Genomic DNA, 19,803 nt, shown 5'->3' with positions numbered 1-19,803 from the left:
TCCTTCCTGTCTCGTTCCGCGCTGCATGATTCGTCATGGAGCAGGAGAAGACACACCTGCAGTCTCTGCATGGTGTTGGTGGGCACACTTGGCTTTGAGGGTGGGATAAATACATGTTGGCGGGGATTTTGCAGAGCAACACATGTAGATGGAGTGAGAAACAGCTTTTTGTGTGTCACACATGTTTAAAAGTGCACTTTGCTCAGTGGGACGCTTCAATTGGTAGTGAATTATCCATTCCTCTGTATTTGCAAGTGCACTATGTACAGGAAACCTCTCACAAATGATCAGTCTATCTGGCCTGAAACACAATGAGGAAGGAAGGAGTCCCCAGCATTTGGTGCCCCGCCCATTGTTGATACCTCAGCAGTTACTGTAAATATTTGCATGGGTGAACTGTGGGAACAAGGTGTACTTCCTGTTGCAAGAATAATACTGAAGCACATGGCACACTGCAGCGCTCTGCTGTAACTCTGCTCTAATGTTTACAATACTTTCACTTATACACAAGGAACCTCTTTTGGTGGGTTCTGATATCTGGAAAAAAAACACACTCTAAAATTATAATGTTAAAATTATAAGCAATGAAATGCACTCAACAGCTTGTTATGTTAGATTATGTCAGTAGCATAATTTAACATAACAAGCTGTTCTTACATCTAGTTGCCATTTCATTTCTTGCTGAGAATTAGATGGGAATATTTATACCACTTTTTTATCTGAACGGTAAATATATACAGCGTAAAAGACTGGAAACAGCATGCATGGCTCTCTCAAAGCCTCCCAGTAGCGCTGAAGTTCACCAATTAATGTGTATCTCATTTTTCATAGTTCTCAACCTGTTTCCTCTGTGAAATATCTTTTTGAACTGAGTACCTCCTAACCAGGTAACCAAAGCATTTTTGGTTAAACAAAATCAGTTTCTGATTTAAAAAAGAATGTATACAATTACTTTTATGAACTTAGTTATAAATATTTATGAAATAATTATGTTTAAAGGATTTTTTAATGGATGCTCATTTTAAATTTTTTTTTTTTAAATCTCACGTATCCCCTGGAGTGCCTTCACTACCTCAGGGTTACACGTACCCCAATTGAGAACCACTAATTCCTACAAAATGCTTCTGATGCTGTCTTAGCATTCATCATTATTCCAAAAGTTACACAATCATCACTGTATCACTGAAACAGAAAAGGAAACATTTTAGCTGCTTATTTTATGAATTTATTTCCAAATGTAAACTTCACTATATCATGCATACAAGTTATGACAACATACATTATTCAACAATCTGTTATTTTTCATATTTGCATAGGACATGGTCACAATATATTGTCTAACATGTAGAAAATAATGCCATAAAAAGGTACAGCAGAGCAGCTAAGACCAGCACATTAAATGTGTGTAGAATCCGAGGAACTGTACAACTGTAATACTTGAATGTAGTGATTTTGGTTTGCTGAGAGAAAAAACAAAATGACACCTGAAGGTTAGAGTGAGGTCATAAGAAAATGTACTGGCCATAGCTGAGTCGAGAGTTATTTACAGATTAGATTATACTGGTGCTGAAAGGGGAAGCAGCACCATGGAGTCACTACAACAGGCAACTGATGGTGATGGGCAGAGGACAAACACACAGAGGTATCAAGAGAGCAACATTACACTGAGGAGGTACACTGAGGACAAACAGGTACAGGAAACCAAACCAACAGGCTGGTGGGTGGCTCTCTTCGTAATTAAAGGGAGGTCATTCACAGCACTGCGTGCTGCATAACCTGGAACAGACTAGTCTGTTATGGGCAAAAATATTCCAAGCTTGAGCAAAAGACTTTTTTTTTGTCGGCATGCATTTCTACAGTAAAGAGCAAATGCCGCACAGTGTCTGTTTGGGCAGTCAAGCAAGACCACATGGTCAGTGAAGGGTACTGCCAGGTGTGGTCTACTGAACTGCATGTTCCTACTCACTCTGTCTCCTTTGTTTCTCGTCTTTTTACTCAGTCAGAATTAGTTTGCTCGTAAGATTTAACAGGTTTTGTTCATTCAAGTGATTTGAAAAGAAAAAAAGAAAAACAAAAGTTGCTTATTTGAGATGTAGAAAAAGGTCCATATCAAGCACAACATCCATTGATCAACACTTACAGCATATAAAGTTGAACCCAAATGTCCAAACTGGGTTGGGTTCAAAGTTACTGCCACATTCATCTTTCCCTTCATAGCCTTTGGTAACAACTTGTAACTGTGGAGCCTTTGATGAGCTGCGAGAACTCAACACTACTTCTCGCTCTGAAGAACCACTCTCTCCTGTCATGGCGGCCTCTTAAAACATTACTCCCCGAGCATTGGGGCTTAGTCATAAGGGAGGACACGTATTGGCATGTCCTTGTCTTTTAAATATTACATATTATAATATTTAACTAAAATATTGCATGCATGTTGTTCATTCAAATTGGCTTAGCCCACAGAGCCTGCAGAGTAGGAAGGAGAGATTCAACCTGGGAAATGTTGACAATGAGAAACGTACCTTGTGCACAACTCACAATGTGTAAAACCTCACAGTCAAGACAGACTTTGATTCTTAAACCTACAAAAATGCATCTGGTCCATGAAAGCAGCACATTTATAGCAAATGCAATTTTCAATCCTTTGGAATGGTTGGGCGTTCATCATCATTAAGATTGTTTTTGTCAAAAAAAATACCTGCAATAAGCCATAATACATTGCTAGAATATTGTACAGCAAAAAAAAAGTAAAAATTAAATAACAAGAACCAAATGAAAACAAAGCTACACAAACAAAATGTTTACATAAAGCAGAAAATAATTATTTAACTTAGAGCACTTGCATATCAAATATGCAGAGTTGCTTCTTTAAATCCTGTACATTACATAAAAACATGTCACACTTTATAAAACTGTACACGTTTGTTAAATGTCTGATAGTAGCTAGATTTTTTTACCCTCACCTTTTGTATCTTTATGAAGTTACCATTATAGTTTTGGCACACATTTGCATCGGACATGCTTGCACACTGAGACCAGTCATGAAGATGGGACGATCTGATCAGTGATATATTTATGTAATTAATATGATTTAAAAAAATAAGATTCATGTTAGTTCTTTACATACTAGGCAGCAACCAATTCACTATAAGATCATTTTACAATTAGCAGAATAACATATTAACTGGTACACCGTTAGCATGTTGTAGAAACCTTGTGTTTCCATTTTGTTGTTTTTCTTTGACAGAAGTCCAAAGCTGTAATGTTACTGGGATTACAATCATAATGTTGGATTAAAAAATGCTGAAGTGGAGTTTCGTCAAAGTAATTTACAGTTTACATCATCCCTCATGTAGAAAATGGTTAAACTAAGATACATATATGGAGCTCAGTAGAGGGGTGTATTAAATATCTGTGTAACATAAAATAATAAAAATAAGGTTTTATTATTGTTTCCTGGAAAGATTACATTTTTAATCTACAAAGATGTGCAAGACCCTGACAACATGGGATGATTATATCAAATTTTGCCCAATGCTTTTTTTGTTGTTTGTTTTACAGGAAAACAAGTTTCTGTTTTCTTTTCTGTTTTACTTTCTTCATTCAAGTAGGGAAAAATACAACCACTAACTATTTGTGCTACTCATCAAGCAAACATAAGCTACATGATGGATGTTTTGAAAAGATATGAAGGTACAACAAAAGTCAAATATTTCAAGAGGTATGATTTTTAAAAAATATACAAGCATTTTATATAAGACAAATAAAACAATAATACAAAATTATGACTACATTGCTAACTCACAATGCTGTGGTCTCTATCCTTATGGAAAACTTTCAAAAGAATCTAAATATTAAAGAAAATGAGTCACTCTATATGAAATTGTCGAACATAGAGGTCAGGACGTTCATCACCACAAACAATCCTTTCGTTTTCTGACTTGGAGGAATTTTTGGATAACAGGCTAAATGCAATAACCTGCATCCTGACATCAACAGAGTGTTAAGTGTTTCTGATAGAAGGGCTAACACCCATTTACAGGGATAAATGTATTATCTTTAACAAAATATGGTGCCTTCAAACAGCCCGACAAAAAACAGTCTGTGATATACACACGAAAGAGATGCTGAAATGACCTGAAGACAATGGAAAATCTAGAAAAGAAACCCGGAAAACAAATCTAACTGACTACACACCTTTCTCCAAAGGATAATAATTATTTGACAACAAAAGCAAGTACAGTAAAAATGGACATGTACAAAACTGTGTTCAATGGCCTTTTGTGTTGAATTATTCAAGTAGATTTGGTACAGTGAGAGTAAAAGTTATGGGACACTCTGCCTGTGGAGGCCTATATGTCACTGGTGCAGTCTGGATGGATGGATAGACTGGGATGTTTACACTGTCACAGTCAGTTTATTTTCAGATGGTAGGAGCTTCCTGCCTACTGTAAGTCCACTGACACCAAAGGGTCAACGGTGTTTAAAGGGGCGTTTCACTAAAAAGAGTGCCAGAGTGCCCAGTGCTTTACTAAGGCACATAGCAGGACTGTAGGATGTTATGAATATATTGTAGGCAGGAGCTGGGCCCCGCAAGGAGGCATTCCTGTGTTTCTAGTGTGGTCAGACACTGACCAGCAGTGAGCACCAAGCACCCGGAAACACTGGGGGGATGTTACAACAAAATCCACAAACTGTCCCATATCTCCTTTGCAGGTGTCAACCCTGAGGTAAATGTACAGATTATGGATTACGAAAGTGATTCATGAAACCTGCTTGAGGGTGAGCTACTCAGAATTTTTTTTTGCAAGAGAAAGTTACACTACAAACCAAGTCAAAAATTGACTACGACAAAATAAAACAAAAGAGTCATCGATAGATACGACAAAAAGCTGATCAACAGCGATTTGAAGAGTTTGTTGTGAGTTTTTCCAGAAATGGTAAATGTACAAGCCTCTCAGTGCTTCTTTCACAAAGAGCTGCTGATCAGTGGCATTCAAAGTGTCCTTTTTCAGCCTGGAAACTATTTCAACGTTACAGACGGTTGTTTTTTACATGTTTTTAAAAATGTGGTGTTTTGCGGAAACTACTGCATTTGATCCAAATAAGGGATGTTTTCTTTCTGGAAGATGTGACAGAGTTGATTCTTCACAACTTTAAAGAGAGATGGCTGCTGTGGAGAACGAGGGACAAGGCCGGCCATTCATGATTTACACCTGCCAGATCGCCTCAAAAAAGCTCCATTCTTCCAAGGCGCAGTTGTTAACATGCATATAGTGTGAAGCACTGAACTGCAGGGCAAGAGTCGCTGGTAGAATAAAGCTAGCACATGCATTTCATGATGACACAGTCTGGAGGGGTCTGACAGAACAAAATACATGGATGCAACCATTTCCGGCCACAGTGCTAAAGCATTAAAAGAAAATGTAGGCATAACACAGACTGGCTGGGCTGCAGCAGTTTTGATAGTGGTTCCCGCTTCCATGGAAGGTTTACTGTGCCTTTTGCCTGACTTATTGAGGCATGTCTGTCTAGAAACACAAGTCAGCTTTCTCACGGGACATCTGAGCTTCATAGGGAGGACGACGAGAGGCTGGTGCACTGCACTTTGCTGATATGTTCGTTTTGGTTCAAATGTTTTTACAACAGTTTAAAGCCCCCTTGTTGCGAGAGAGAAGTTTGAAAGCAGCTGTTTTAGACCTCTGGTTTATCACTATGAGTTCGAAGTGACATTTTCCTTGGCATTGTGAAATTTGACTCTCCAGCAGTAGTAGAGGATTTCTCCCTGTGCTTAGAATGGCGTTTGGTACGTCCCACCCACACTGCTAGCGTTGTCTAGGTAGTACTGTTGTTCATACACTTCTCTTCCTACTCTTATCCTACAGGTTGAACAAACCCGCTAACTACAGCCAATTTTCTGCTTACGGTTTTGACAGTTGGAGGGAGGAAGAAGGAGGAGATCGGGGTGTTTGCGACTGGGTGTCTCCTCCACTGTGCTGCTCGGCTCATGATAAACTTCTCCTTTTTTCAGGACCTGCCCTCTCTTGCCTGTCTGTTGCAGATAGCTGCTTTGTGCGTTCTGTGCTCCACCATGTCGCAGTGCAGCCCAACTCTGCCCAACACTTTGGCCTACATTTGAATCCCCTTATGCAATTTGGCAGAGTTGGAGCTTCACCCCTCTCTGACAGGACAGGTAGAGCCAGATGGGCAAGGGAGCACGCCCAAGGAATGTCATGTTAGCACTCTTGCAGCGGGCTGTGACTAGCTTCTTGTGGGCTGCAGCTGTTTCCTTAAGGGAGGCCATGAAAGGCAGAGCCACGAGGAGAGAAGTGAGCAGGCTGTCTGGTTCTACCTGTGATACTGCCAACCACCAGCCACGGGCCTCAATGAAGGGCAGCTTACAAGACTGAATAGAAAGCTTTCATTCACTCTTGTCTTTGGTACTTTTTCCTATGTGCTTCAGAGAGGGATAAACATTGTTTCAACTAAAGTCCCCTTTGTGTCCATTATGTGTGAAATACTGGCTGATGATATGCCACTTTAAAAATAAAAAACCACAAACAGCTGCTTTAAAACTTAACTATCTCTATTTAAAGGCTATAACATTTCTTAAACTGAGTAAAACTGTTAACCCAATATAACCCTGATCCTCCCACTAGGCAGATTTACACAGTATATACTGCACATCGCTGTTTAATTAAATACATATTCAACCCAGTGTAATGGCAACTAAATGTTGACGTTGCAATGGAGCAACAGATGTATTTTGTTTACTGAGGTGAAGGTTTGGGGATCGTCTTGTTAACACACAGTAATTGCATTACATATGAACCCCCCGGAGCATGAGGACATGAGTTCTGTGTACGATTGACCGTATGACCGCAGGGCTAGTTTTCTCGACAAAAAAAAAAACAAAGAGTGCAAAATTGTGTTGAGTGTAAGGCTGCTATATATGTACTGTATGTTTCTCTTCTCCGTGTTCATTCTTTCAAGCTAACAAGGCCATCCCTGAGCAGGGCGTAAAATTCAACCCCTGTTGAATTTCAGAGTAAAGTGATGAGTATATTGTGCAGTCAATGTGAGTACTGTGAAGTACTGTGGTATTACAGAAATAGCAACTGTCTTCAATCCTGAGGTGTGTGTGTGTGAACCCCTACTCCTCACCCGTTCAAATAAATCAAAGAAAACCCCATTTTGATATGACTTGTCAGGGTCTGTTGTCTGTTTTTTCTTCTTCTAAACCTTGTTTAGCTGACTGAGAACATACATTGGACAACTAGCCATGATCAGAAGCTAAAAAAATACAGACATATGGTACAGAATGTAAATATTGCCATCTGGGAAAGGCATTACCTTCTTTTAGGATCACACAAGTAATTGCACTACAATAAGCAGTTATGTACAGTATGGTACACCACAGCAAGCGCAGGAATAGCAAAAGGGGGGTTGTTGACAACTGTGCAACACAAGTGTTAGGACAAAAACACAGGCCTCGCAGGTCAGAGGCAGAAAGTGCGACTGGGTTTCAGTTTAAGGCGAGTTGGCTGGGCTGAGGGCGGGGCTGAGGGTGGGGCTGGAGGCATCCGAGCGACTGTAGTCGCTGAGGGAGCTGGGACGTTGGGTGTTGCCGCTGCAGCCGCCATGGGGCCTCTTCAGCATCCCGGGCTGGAAATCTGAGTGGCGCCGCGCATGCTTCATGAGGTGGTCGCTGCGCATGAAGCGCTTGTCACAAAGTGGGCACCCAAACTTCTTCTCCCCCGTGTGGGTGCGGTAGTGGCGGGCCAGCTCATCTGAGCGGGCAAACTTCTTACTGCAGTCGGGCCAAGTACATGGGAAAGGTCGTTCTCCTGTAACACACAAATGGAAGGAGAGAGTGTTGATTCACACAAGAAGATCGCAACTTGGCATTAAGAACAACAAACCTTTATGTTAGTTCAGTTTGTCTTAGCGCCTGCTTATTGCTTACCATCTTCCACACATTTTGGACAATTTATCCCCATGTGTTGGATATTTTACCACCTATGCAGGTAACCTTTTTTTCAAATACACCACACCTCTGTTACATTCTATGCAGTCAGCATTTTACACTTATGTTTTTTTTTGTAAGCATCCAAGCTTTGATATGCAACAGTGACATTGTCACATTAACAGAAAAAAAATAGAAATTATGTGCACTTTAGTTACTTATCTCAAACTAACTATAAGTCTCTGCAAGTTGACCGTAACACAACTTGGAATAAAATTGCAAAAAAGAGCAAAAAAAAAAATCTAAAAATCAAATATTCTTGGGGAATGATGGGTAAGAATGTAAAGTGTGTGATTTAGGTTGTGGGACTGGTTACAATGGACAATAAACTGTATATAAGTAACGTATATACAATAAACCAAATACAAATTGTTGATAGTGCCAGTGAGTGTAACTCCCAGTGATGCACCTGGCGCTCACTATGATCCAAATGGCTCACCACAGTGAGAGTAGTAACTCATTATGAAGTGTTATGATGTAAACATTCAAGAAGACTGTTGTGTACAGCTAACAGACATTTCCCGAGCGTGCTGTGTGGTTTTCTGTGTCTAGTGGATGGAGCCATTAAAGGATAATGATCACAAGGTCATTGCTGGGCCTGATAGGTCAGTAAAGTGAAGGGTATCAAAAACACCCAAGAAATCTTCAATATTAAAAAATGTGAGATAAAAAAGGGCTGTCGTGAGACATGGGACTCGAGCAGTAAAAATTGGAACTGTGCAGGACAAGCTGACGCAGTTTAATTATCTAAGCTCCAGATGCTAATCACACTCACAATGGTTACCGAGCCCATTTTCTAACATGCAACTATCTGTGACTCGGCACATGGGAAATTACACCCTTCCCCCTCAATCAGGCAATAAAAGTGGGCTTTGACACAAATCTACTTAAAGCCAGATGGTAATATATATCTTGTGGTTTACTTCCACGCTGATGTGGAAACAGTGTGCATGGAGCCTGAATGCAGCGCTCTGCATCCACTGCCCAACGTGGATAACACTGTATCCCATTTAGTTCCATTTCAGTGAGTTTCTGCCTGACAATAGCAACATCGAGCATTCTAATTTTACCGGCGTGACCTTGCAGTACTATAGTGAAGGGCGGCACTCTTTTAATCTTATGGCACTTTTCTGAAAATAAGGATAGTCAATCGTCATGTACACGCCCACGTTGGGGGATTTGAGTCATGAAAAGGAACAGAGAGAGAGATGCATGCATGTTTATAGGAGGCATGACAAGTATATAACAACAGCCCTGCCAAACATTTCTTTTGTTCTGTGGTTTCCCTCAGGGCCACAATGGAAACAGTGCTGTTCAGCATAACACAGTCATATGCTACCTGATGCCTGTAAGTCTCAAAAACAAGAACTCTGTGCACTACCAGTCTCGGTCCCTTCCCCACTCATACTGCATGGTTACAAAACATGCAGACAGACAGAGCAAGTCCAGACAGCCCCGTCTGTGTTCCTGCCTCTGACGCCTCACCTCAGCTCCAGACAAACTCAGTCAGCCCTGCCCACTACAGAACCTGCAGGCTCAGTGTATGTAAACTCTGTCACGGACATAAATACATTTGCATACACACACACACACACACACACACACACACACACACACACACACACACACACACACACACACACACACACACACACACACACACACACTGCACACAGCTTTGTCTCCTTTTTCTCCCAACACATCCAAACTGTTCTAGCTCTGCTGCAAGAGTTAACACACAAAGAACCAATCCATCTGCTCTGCATTAGTTACAATTGATGAAAACAAGTAGGTGGCGGATGTTTGACCCTATTTACACATCCTGAACTAAACCCGAAGGAAAAGGAGGCAATTTAACTTCTAAGACACTAATCTCATTGAAGAGACTCATGATAGTCTGATTTCATACCTTATTAGCAAGAGAAGCAGCCTGTGCTGCCACCTGGCACTGCAAAATGAGTTATTGGCTAAAAAGTGGAGCTAAGCTCTGCGGGCTGCTTAAGGCTCAATAACCAGTGTAACGGATCCAACTACATTAATATTTAACCAGACACCAGAGAGCTAGGCTGAGATACCCAGTCTAACTTCCCTGATACAGTAATGCAGTCATAGTGAACGCATCAGGTATCGAACAGCAACTCACAGAGACGCATCAAATTATTTAGAGCTCAGTGACTTCTTAGAAAATGCAGAATTAACACATAGGCTGCCCATTTGCAGACTCCCACTAAATTGCTTCTGGCATTTAGGTCAACGATATGAATATGCATAAAAAATCCTGCTGCTTTAATGTCAGCCATGAAAGGGTCACTAACATAAAGCAAAACATGCAATGTCCCAATTAATAGTTCTTCTTTTATAATCTGAGGATTAGTATTTCCATGAGGGCAAGTAAAAACCAATTATCCGGTAGCAATGAGGTTTAGGGAAAAAAGGCTTTGAACCGGAGTGGAAATGATGATAGGGGTTATTAGCCTCAGTGGTATAAGGATGTCTCACTCAAAGATATTCTAATGCACTGCAGATATTACTCAGCATCTCTGTGGAAAGTAGAATGCTGTAAACTGCTCCCCTTACTCTGCTATTATTCCCATTATGAATTGTCACAGCAGGCAATCGTGACGCCAGCTCCCACCGATTGGCTATCCCATCTCTGGCAGCGTCCAAATCCATGGTGTGGTTTGTGTTTCTCAGAATGTGTCAGTTGCAGAGGGCGAGGGGCGAGGGAGGGGGGCGGGGGGGGTAATGAAGGAAGCTCTTCCCTAACGAACACAGTGACCCAGTTACCCGTAAAGTGAGTTACATCATGCACCCAAACTGTATCTCTTCTAAGCGCTAGTGTCCCCCCTCCAAGGCAATGCGATTATGTCACAGGTACACTTGTTATATAACTGTTCTCTCCGAGGCCACTGGGTCAGTAAATAAACGGCTCATCTCTGCTACTCTCTCATTCATACCTAAGAATCTTCAGCTCCTCAGTTTTTGCAGAAATGTTTAAGAGAAATGGAATCTGAGTTAGTCTCCCTGTTGTAAGGGATGCTGTCTGCAAAGGGGAGATTGAATCTCTTTTTGACGTGCGCAGTGGCGCAGGAACTCCACTCGGTCACCTGCTCCAACAGCTACCAGCATTTCAAACAAGAACAGATAACATTCCTGGTGTGTCCTCAGGCATGTGCCAAACTCACACATTGTACAGCTGAAACGTTCATGTGAGCCTGCCATAAGAGAGCTAGAGTAAATAGCTCTGCAGGGTGAGTGGAGGAACAAATACAGTTTCTGTGGATACATAAGAGATCACCTTGAAGTTGACTTTGCTTCGCCTGCACGGTGGGAACCAGAGTAGGAAATATCTCTTACAGAGCTCAGAACATTAACAAGGGCCACACTGAAGCTGCATGAGCTTTTGCAAGCAAACAGCTCGAGCAGAGAAAGTTAAACTGGAGTCAGACTGTAGATCACAGCTCATTAGAGTTTTAGTCACCTCACTTCAGCGCTAGCTTAGTGGCACAGTCAGCTTGGCAGCATGAAATGAGAGGGACACCACTAACTCAAGAGGTAGGGCTCAGCACAGTCCTGTAATTTGGTTGAATGTTTACAACAGACTATGACCTGTAACCAACCAGGAGCCAGCAGACAACGATTCGTGGGATTTGGGGTAATACTAAAATGACTGCGTCCCTCATCAGCATAAACTGAAGCAGACAGGGCTAGCCAAACCGAACCCAGCCTCTACCTCTAAAATCACCATCACACGCCAAAATGATCTGAAACAGACGTGTGTATGCAGAGCAATGCATATACATTATGGCTTTTGCAGCTCCTCTTTTCATTGCTCATGCAGCAGTATATGCTGGCTTTGCGTGTGCAAAAATAACAACAAAGTTCTGTGGTCTGTGGAGATTAAAAATAGACAATACTTTATGTGACACATTTCTGTTTACATGGGTACTTGTCTAAGGCAAATCTTTGAAAGAAGTCAAATTACTAAGAAAATCTTTCTATCAAAACATGTTTTTAGAAGCTTCATTTAGACTTTGTTTCAAACAAGAATACGTAGTTACTGCAGGAGAAATAGAGGAGACTCGAAGGGGTCAGGTGCTCGTGATGAGGACTGTCTCAAGTTTGGAAAAAAGCTCAGAAAACCGGGAGGATTTGATCTATTCTCATCTTTTGTCTTTATTGAGAGGGACCTTGCTTGTCGTTGAATAGCATGCTGCCCCTTTTGGGTTTATGGCTGGTTGTGAACAATAGCAGCAACCTAGCTCCCAGCAGGAAAGGCACTCCTGTAATGCATTTTAATCAGACAGGCTGTGCGTACTAACCGTAACTCACTCCCCCTGGTCTGCACTGCACAGGGTTATTGACATTCACCCGGAGACACGGAGCTGGGTCGGGTGTGAGCGTCTGATTCCTGCACACACTTAACCATACATCACTTCATCCATCCCCTTAACTCTTTCGGGGAAAGGTAAGGGTAGCCCGCCTGTATTGACCAGCTCATCACAATGGCCTCAATTAGTTAGAGTGGGCACTCTCTTTCAGCCTTGAGTGTGCATGCTAAAACAACCTGCAACCATGATGTGTTACAGGTAGTCTCCTTATCTTTTAAACCCTGGTTAACCAAAGACATTCAAACAGCTGCAGCCATTAATGGGTTTACAGTTGGTCTGCAAAAGCAGGTGGGAGTAGGGATGCCCCATCATCTGTGACTCTTACTCACACATTACAACGCCAGCTCATTCCACTGATGGAGTCTGACACTGTAACTCAAAAGGGATAGACACCAACCAGCATTACACAAAGAGTCATAGCCCTGCAGATCGTGAGAGGCCTCACCACACTGCAGTAAGAGGAGATACAGGCTGAAAATAGTGCCAGCTATCCAATGTTATACCTGACACTCTGGCGGCAAGTGGAAGAACGATATTTCCGTGTCTTACAGAGAAAAAGGCTTATGCCCTCCTTCCCCCACAAGACTCCAAAAAATACTCCTCATCTTGTACCCAGTGCCACACCCTTGTGTTGTGGTCTCCCACAGTCTGATTAATCACACAGAGAAAAAGAACACACCTTACATACCGCAGGGAACATAACAGACCAACTAGAGACAAAACACTCCCTCTGACATTAGCTCCAAAGCCTTATTACCCTTATTCCAGTTGAACTGAGCTCAACACAGTGGATACAGTCAGTCTCGATCTCAGATAGGACCCTGTGAGTGCCGGGCTGACAGGGGTGTTCTCTGCTGCAGAGGTCACAGCCCTTCGAACCTTAATCAGATTAGCTGCAGATGCAGCTGAATAAATGACCTACATCAATGGAGGGCATTGACAGTGGATATCCCGGTATCTTACCCCACCCCCCACCCTGCCGCACTGTATATTCTCCATCTTTGTACTGCAGATCCCTCCCTTGCATGTGAGATGCAGTTGGTGGTGTGTGAACAGGAGAGGTGAAAAAATGCTCCACAGGTCTGTATCCCTCTCTTCCTGCCGCGGGTAATCAACACCACGCCACAAGCCGTGGCCGGGCCTCACGACACAAAATGCTTCAGCACCTATTTTGCTTTGCAGGCTGGAGAAGATGGGAGGGGCTGGTGGGGGAATAGACAGAGACGCTTTTATAGAACTACTCCAAAGCCGACTAAAGAATACATGAGCCCTGTGAGCCACTGAAAGCAACAAAGCCAGGGAACTGCCGGCAAAGGCCTGTTAGTATTAGGAGTATCCATCATGCATGCTGTTCAATCAGTTCTATTAGATTTACATTCCAACATTAGTGAGGAACTATCCTACTGTGAGCTTTATGTGTCCATATAAGATAGCATGTGGACAGCATGTGCCTCAGAGATGTCTGGAGCAGGAACGCTGTGCCTAAGGATTAGAGCAGGCAAGATGGTGGCTCCAGTTTGGTTTATTTACATCCCGAGGATAAAGTAGATTTGACTAATGCCTTGTTTCCATTTGACACATAGTGTACTGCTACACGTTGCCTTCACAGGCAAATGTGTTATCTTGCAGTAGAAGAAAACGCATCACTAAGACTACGAGTCTAAAGTAGCAGATCTGTGGGGATTTATTTAGGCTGAAATGTGCATTGAGCACTTATTAGGTGTTGAGACTAGACCAGTGGAAACTGACTAGTGGGTCAAGAGGAAAGGTCAGTGGATCCCCAAAGTCAGTGAAGTCCATCTGTGGACCATTAATGTCCGTACAAAAAACTCATGGCAATCCATTAAATACTTAAAATATTTTAGTCCAGACCACAGTGGTAGATGGACTGATTAAGTCACCAGAATGGGGACAAATGGAAACTGTGAGCATATTGCCAGAGGGGTCGTTGTTTTATTACACAACAGGAGAAGAATGGCTCAACTGGGTGGGATGTTGGAAATCCTGCCGTGTGGCAGGTAGACAGACTGACCTCTTGTGCCCCAGTAGAGTTTGCACCCATTGCTGTGCCAAGGTCAGGCTCTAGCAAGAGCAGGAAAACCCCATCTCCACCCTGCTACCTCATCAGTGCCACCAGCCACACAGGAACACTGTGCACTCTGTGTAGCAGGGAAGCCAAATATAAAACCCCTGGCAGAGATGCAGTATTTATAATCAGAGACTCCTGCTTCTTTTTCCATGAGGAATTTGAGACAATTTCCCCGTTTGAAAAAGTGTCATTAACCACAGTTATTTGGCTGAAAATAGAAAGCATGCATTGATAACTGGGTCTACATGACAGTGGAGCGGTGCTGCCAGGTGATATTTTAGAACAGACAGAATAGGGATTTACAGCCATCTCGCGGTATTCGATGTACCCCCAGCGGAACACAAAAGAGGTCCAGACAAAACGTCAAACCAACTGAAAAATATGTCATTAGACTCTTTGTCTTCGTGAAATATTGACCCTTTTCGTCCCGGTGATTCAAATAGTTTTCGAAAAGGTCCTGGACACTGACAAGATGGTCTTTTGTGAGGCCCAGCTGTGGGGGGCACAGAGGGCCCAGGCTGTTCAGTCTGAAGAAGACTTGTAATGAGCTTGTCAGGGGCCATCTCCCCTTTTGAGATGGTCATCTGCATGACTCGACCAGAGCAGAGTAATGAGGCTTCACAGAGAACACCATGTACTTCGTGACCACAGGACACCTCTTGGGAAAGTCGGTTATGCGTCTTAAGACAAAGAGTTGACAAAGAATGAATGAAAAGAATCCAGCTGGTGCTGGGTATAGTCTTCAGAAAGAATAAGGGTCAGTTTCATGTATATGACCTTCATTTGTTCAATTTAAAACTGAGTTGATCTGCATTACATGACGGCATTTTCCACACTAGAAGATAAGTGCATGTCGGAGAAAAGCTCCACCCCCCAAACCAAGAGCCCAGACAAAAGCTGTCTGGTAACCTCAGTGCCCCGAACTGTGGAGATTCCTCGCCATCAAACTCAATGCAGTATAATGAGCGATTTAAATTCAACGTGTTCCCACATGTCTCCTGCATCCCGACGTCCCTCTTACAATGTGAAGACACTTTTGTGAACCCACTTCAGGAGACTCTAAACCGGGTAGTGTTTAATACCTTGAAGGGAGATAGTTCCTAGTTGCTCAGGATAATCTATAGGCCTAATTCATTTTTTATATCTCAAGAAAATTGTTCACAACAAGGTCTGTGAACTATGCTGTATATTAATTCCTGAAAACCCCATTGCTGTTGAGTTTGTTTTGTAAATGATGCTTTGAATACTTTTAGTCACTTAATTGTACTGGAGTGGCAGAATAAAACTTATCAGAGGAGCAAATTAAGCTGAATATATCTTCATGGCTAAGGTAACACATTTGTAAGCTGACCCATACAAATGTTTCAATAGTTGACAAAAGATAAGATGCAGTTTACTGGCTGATATTAGTAATAAGTAAAGTACATTTTGAGCTGTAACTGGATTGCTGTTCTTATGGACTGCAGACACTGCATAAAAAAACAATGTATCTCAGGTTTCAGCTCCTCTTACACTCTGACAAATCAGACACAGACACGCACACGCACACACACACACACACACACACACACACACACACACACACACACACACACACACACACACACACACACACACACACACACACACACACACACACAAAAGGCTTTGAGCGTTAAAGAAGTTGGGCGAGGACGCCTTGTCCCTGGCTCTTTGTTGAGAGTCAATAACAGTGTTTCCCTCCCTCAATTAGATAGCGGTGTTTGGCCGAGACAGACTGAGCTGGAATCCATTCTCTCCTGACTCTGCTAGTAGGGGCTGAAGGGAAGCTCACTGAGAGTCTGGCTCTGTGGAAGCACTGCAAGGTTGGCTGAGGCAGCCTGCGTGAACTCAGATGACCACATTCTGAGACTATCCAATCAAATATGCAGAAAGAGACATTATTATCAGAATGTACGGGACACAAACCAATCGAGAAACGAGACGCCAAAGCGCATGCAAACAGAGAGGCAGGCGAAAGAAGAAGAAAAAAAGGCTTAATTAATGGGAAAAGAGACAAGGGCTGGGCTTATACAGAGGGAGAAGAATATCTGCTCTAAAAACACATGGTCGGGACTGAAGGGGAGCACAGTGAGCACCGGAGGCTGGCTCTCTGAGAGCACCACTGCAAGTTTTGGACAAGGAAGCTGAACTAAGATGACTCACGTTCTCTCACAGTCCAGTCAAATAAGTAGACATCTTATATAAAACATTATAGGACACAGACCAATCACAAAGCCATAGGAATGAGTCCCTAAAGAAATGAATGGCTTAAAGGGAAAAGAGACATGGGCAGGGATGATAGACAATAAAAAAACTGCACTAAAATAATCAGTGTAGGAGACACAGGCATTTTATGCCCTCCATTTAAATAATAATACTGGAATATTATGGACTACTTTATCTATATCTATAAATCAAATCGGTGTCTCATTCCTGTTGACTAACACTGATTATACACTACTGCACCAAGCTGCAACAGACAAATACAACGTTGTGATACTATTCTTAATAGGAATTAATACAATTGGACTAATCTATGAGAGAACAAAATCACCATATAGCAGGTGTGTCTTATTACAGCTTTATTGTGCTTTGTTTTTTTAATCACATTTGGCATCAATATGAAATTCTTCCAAAGGATAATACATCTGGTCATACACAGACACAAAGACAGGCGGGGAAGTATATTCTAATACAAAGGCAGATGAGGAGAGAGGAATAGAGACAAGAATGTACCCATGTAAGGATGGGTCACTGATTTTTTTATTTTCAGACAAATGAGGGGGTGAATTTTGCAAAAAATAGAGGGGACTCAATGTCTAAAAGGTCCCCGCATATTTTTTGGTGATGTGTTTTTCTTGCACACATTTCTGTGAAATTAAATGTATATATGACTTAAATATGGGTCAAGCTGGGTCAAGCTGTTCACATGAGGGCGTTTCTTGTGTGAACCAAAGAGATGTGTTTTGTTTCTGGGCTGTCAGGCTGATGTACGCGCGCGCGTGTGTGTGTGTACGTTTACGTGTGTTTGCGCGCGCGCCTGTGTGGATGCGCGTGCATGCGTGAGAGAGAGAGAGAGAGAGAGAGAGAGAGAGAGAGAGAGAGAGAGAGAGAGAGAGAGAGAAGAAGAAGAATGGGGACAGCGGCGGGAAGAGGGAGTGAGAGCTGCAGTCTACAGAGCAGAGAGAGGGAGAGGCTCCTCAGTCGAGGCTCAGCTAGCTGAGTCTGTTGCTGGCCAGATCAGCTGGCAGTCTGTCTAGCGGGGGTGTGGCACATCACAACAAAGGGCTTTGGGCAGACAGGCGACTGCACAGCTCGTATCAACCCCCTCAATTTGAGTCGATCCACATCTTCCCCCCCTCTCAGTAGCCTATCCTGCGGAATGCAAAGAGCAAATACGGAGGTATGGACCTTCAAGAAAGCCAAACGCATCACATTGCTGATGTGGAGCGCCTTTGATAGCCCTTCAATCCGCAGGGCGACGGTACACAAACGGGATCGGTCTTGAAAACTTTTTGCATGCCAATGTTTGTGCACACTTGGCTTATTCTGTGATGTGCGCATTGTTGTTTCTCTCTCTCGTGTCGCCAGAGTTGGCTTTAATAAGTACGCGCGGAAGAAGACTGGAAACCTGATCCGTGTAATTTCGTTCAGCACTTGCACTGCAGGTTCGGTTTGTACATACTGTCCAACGCAGGAAGGAGGGGGGGGTTGCAAGAGGAAAGCAGTGACAAAGCTCAGAGGCTTGAGTGGGAGTGGCACAATGTGTGACTCCCTCCCTCTCCCGAATATAAAAGAACATTACACAAAGTTCATACAACTTAAGGAACAATGCAATTGTGAAACTACATGCACCAATTCTGGCTTTTACTCTAGGCTACTGTGTGTGTGTGTGTGTGTGTGTGTGTGTGTGTGTGTGTGTGTGTGTGTGTGTGTGTGTGTGTGTGTGTGTGTGTGTGTGTGTGTGTGTGTGTCGATTATTCCAAAAGGGTGGATCCGTGAATGTCCAGCCTACACACATGACTGTAAGGAAACACAGCAGTCAGTCCCCCTCTGTAGCCTACATATCGGGCTGGATGTTACATAAACCACACTTCTTATCAGTATTCTCAGTTTTACTGATCCGTTCTCACATAGGCAAGGGAGCTACGATAAGTCATGTGCACAGCAACAAACAATCGCATCCAATGAAACTGACCTGTGTGTGTCCTTAGATGAGCTTTGAGGTGGGATGATTTGCCATAAACTTTTTCACAACCTGAATAGTGGCATTTGTGCTTTTTCTGAGGTGATTCTTGCTCAGTTCGACCTCGCGATCTTTTGCCTCTTTGTTTGAGCGAAGGATCGGAGATGGTGGTAGGTGTGGCAGAGTTTCCATCATCTATGAGGTTCGGCATGCTCTCATCCTTTATTTTTGCCTGCTCGGCAACATTGTTGGGAGTCTGCTGGTTAAAATCCGCCAGAATCCGCGCCACCACAAAAAGAGAGGAGTTATCTTTCACCAAAGGTTCTTTACTTTCCTCTCCGCTCTTAGACGAGGACGGTGCTTCTGGTTTAATCTCCCTATTCCCTTTAGGAGCGTGAACAATTGCACGACTGGACATTGAAACAAGGCACTCTGCTGCAAAGTGATCCATTTTGTCTTTGAAACAGCCCCCTCTGCTTCTTAATGACATTCAAAAAATAAAAATGATGGCGTGAGAAAAAACTTGTTCCGTGGTTCCCTTTGTGTGGTGGCGATAGTGAGGAGGAGGTCGTTGTCATCAGAGAGAACTGACTTTATGATCCTACCCGGCTTTCCAATATTGTCAACATCCTGTGAGAGAAACGCCTCGGACAAAAAAAAAAATTGCAGACAAGCTCCTTCAGAGGAAAAAAAAAAATGGAGGAACCCGAAGTCTTTGTTTAGTGCAACGACGCTGGTGACAGGACCTCTGCAAACTTGGATGCGTTAACTCCCATCGCGGCTTCAAACACTCTCCAGCATAGTGGATGTGTCTCCTGAGCGCCTGTTCCTGCTGGTTGTATCCATGCTGGGGGCGTGTCGACCGGCAGCGCTCGGCAGCATCGTCAGCGCAGCCGCTCATTCATTGGGTGCTGCGTGTCCCCAAATGCACCGAGCAACACGAGTTACTTGGAAGTTTCACCACAGGTTGCCTCCGTGCATTCAGATGATGTATCTCACAGGCGACACGGTTTTGCACTGCAGAGACCTTCAGGACGAGTACATGCGTTATTTGAAGGGTTATTTCGTTCCGCAGCACCACGAGCTACTC

At 43.0% G+C, this 19,803-nt stretch overlaps 1 protein-coding gene across 1 annotated transcript; it reads right to left on the bottom strand.

Annotated features, from left to right (window-relative positions):
• Positions 1-1,216: 1,216 nt before the first annotated feature.
• On the bottom strand, positions 1,217-19,589 carry klf13 (Kruppel like factor 13). The gene is made up of 2 exons (XM_068602693.1): positions 18,726-19,589; positions 1,217-7,847 (listed from the first exon to the last, which is right to left on the bottom strand). The coding sequence occupies exons 1-2, from the start codon at positions 19,201-19,203 to the stop codon at positions 7,531-7,533; spliced, it is 795 nt and encodes a 264-aa protein (XP_068458794.1). The 5' UTR covers positions 19,204-19,589; the 3' UTR covers positions 1,217-7,530.
• Between the last annotated feature and the right edge of the window lie 214 nt (positions 19,590-19,803).

Source organism: Clinocottus analis, unplaced genomic scaffold (genome assembly GCF_023055335.1).
Source record: "Clinocottus analis isolate CAN_PGR_092001 unplaced genomic scaffold, fCliAna1.0.p SCAF_6, whole genome shotgun sequence".
NCBI classification, from domain to species: Eukaryota; Metazoa; Chordata; class Actinopteri; order Perciformes; family Cottidae; genus Clinocottus; species Clinocottus analis.
This window is presented reverse-complemented; position numbering and strand designations above follow the sequence as displayed.

Excerpts from the sequence above, each read along its gene's own strand:
- klf13 (XM_068602693.1), bottom strand. The coding sequence starts at position 19,203 with ATGTCATTAAGAAGCAGAGGGGGCTGTTTCAAAGACAAAATGGATCAC. Across the intron at positions 7,848-18,725 it reads TCATCTAAGGACACACACAG|GAGAACGACCTTTCCCATGT; the intron begins GTCAGTTTCATT and ends TGTGTGTTACAG.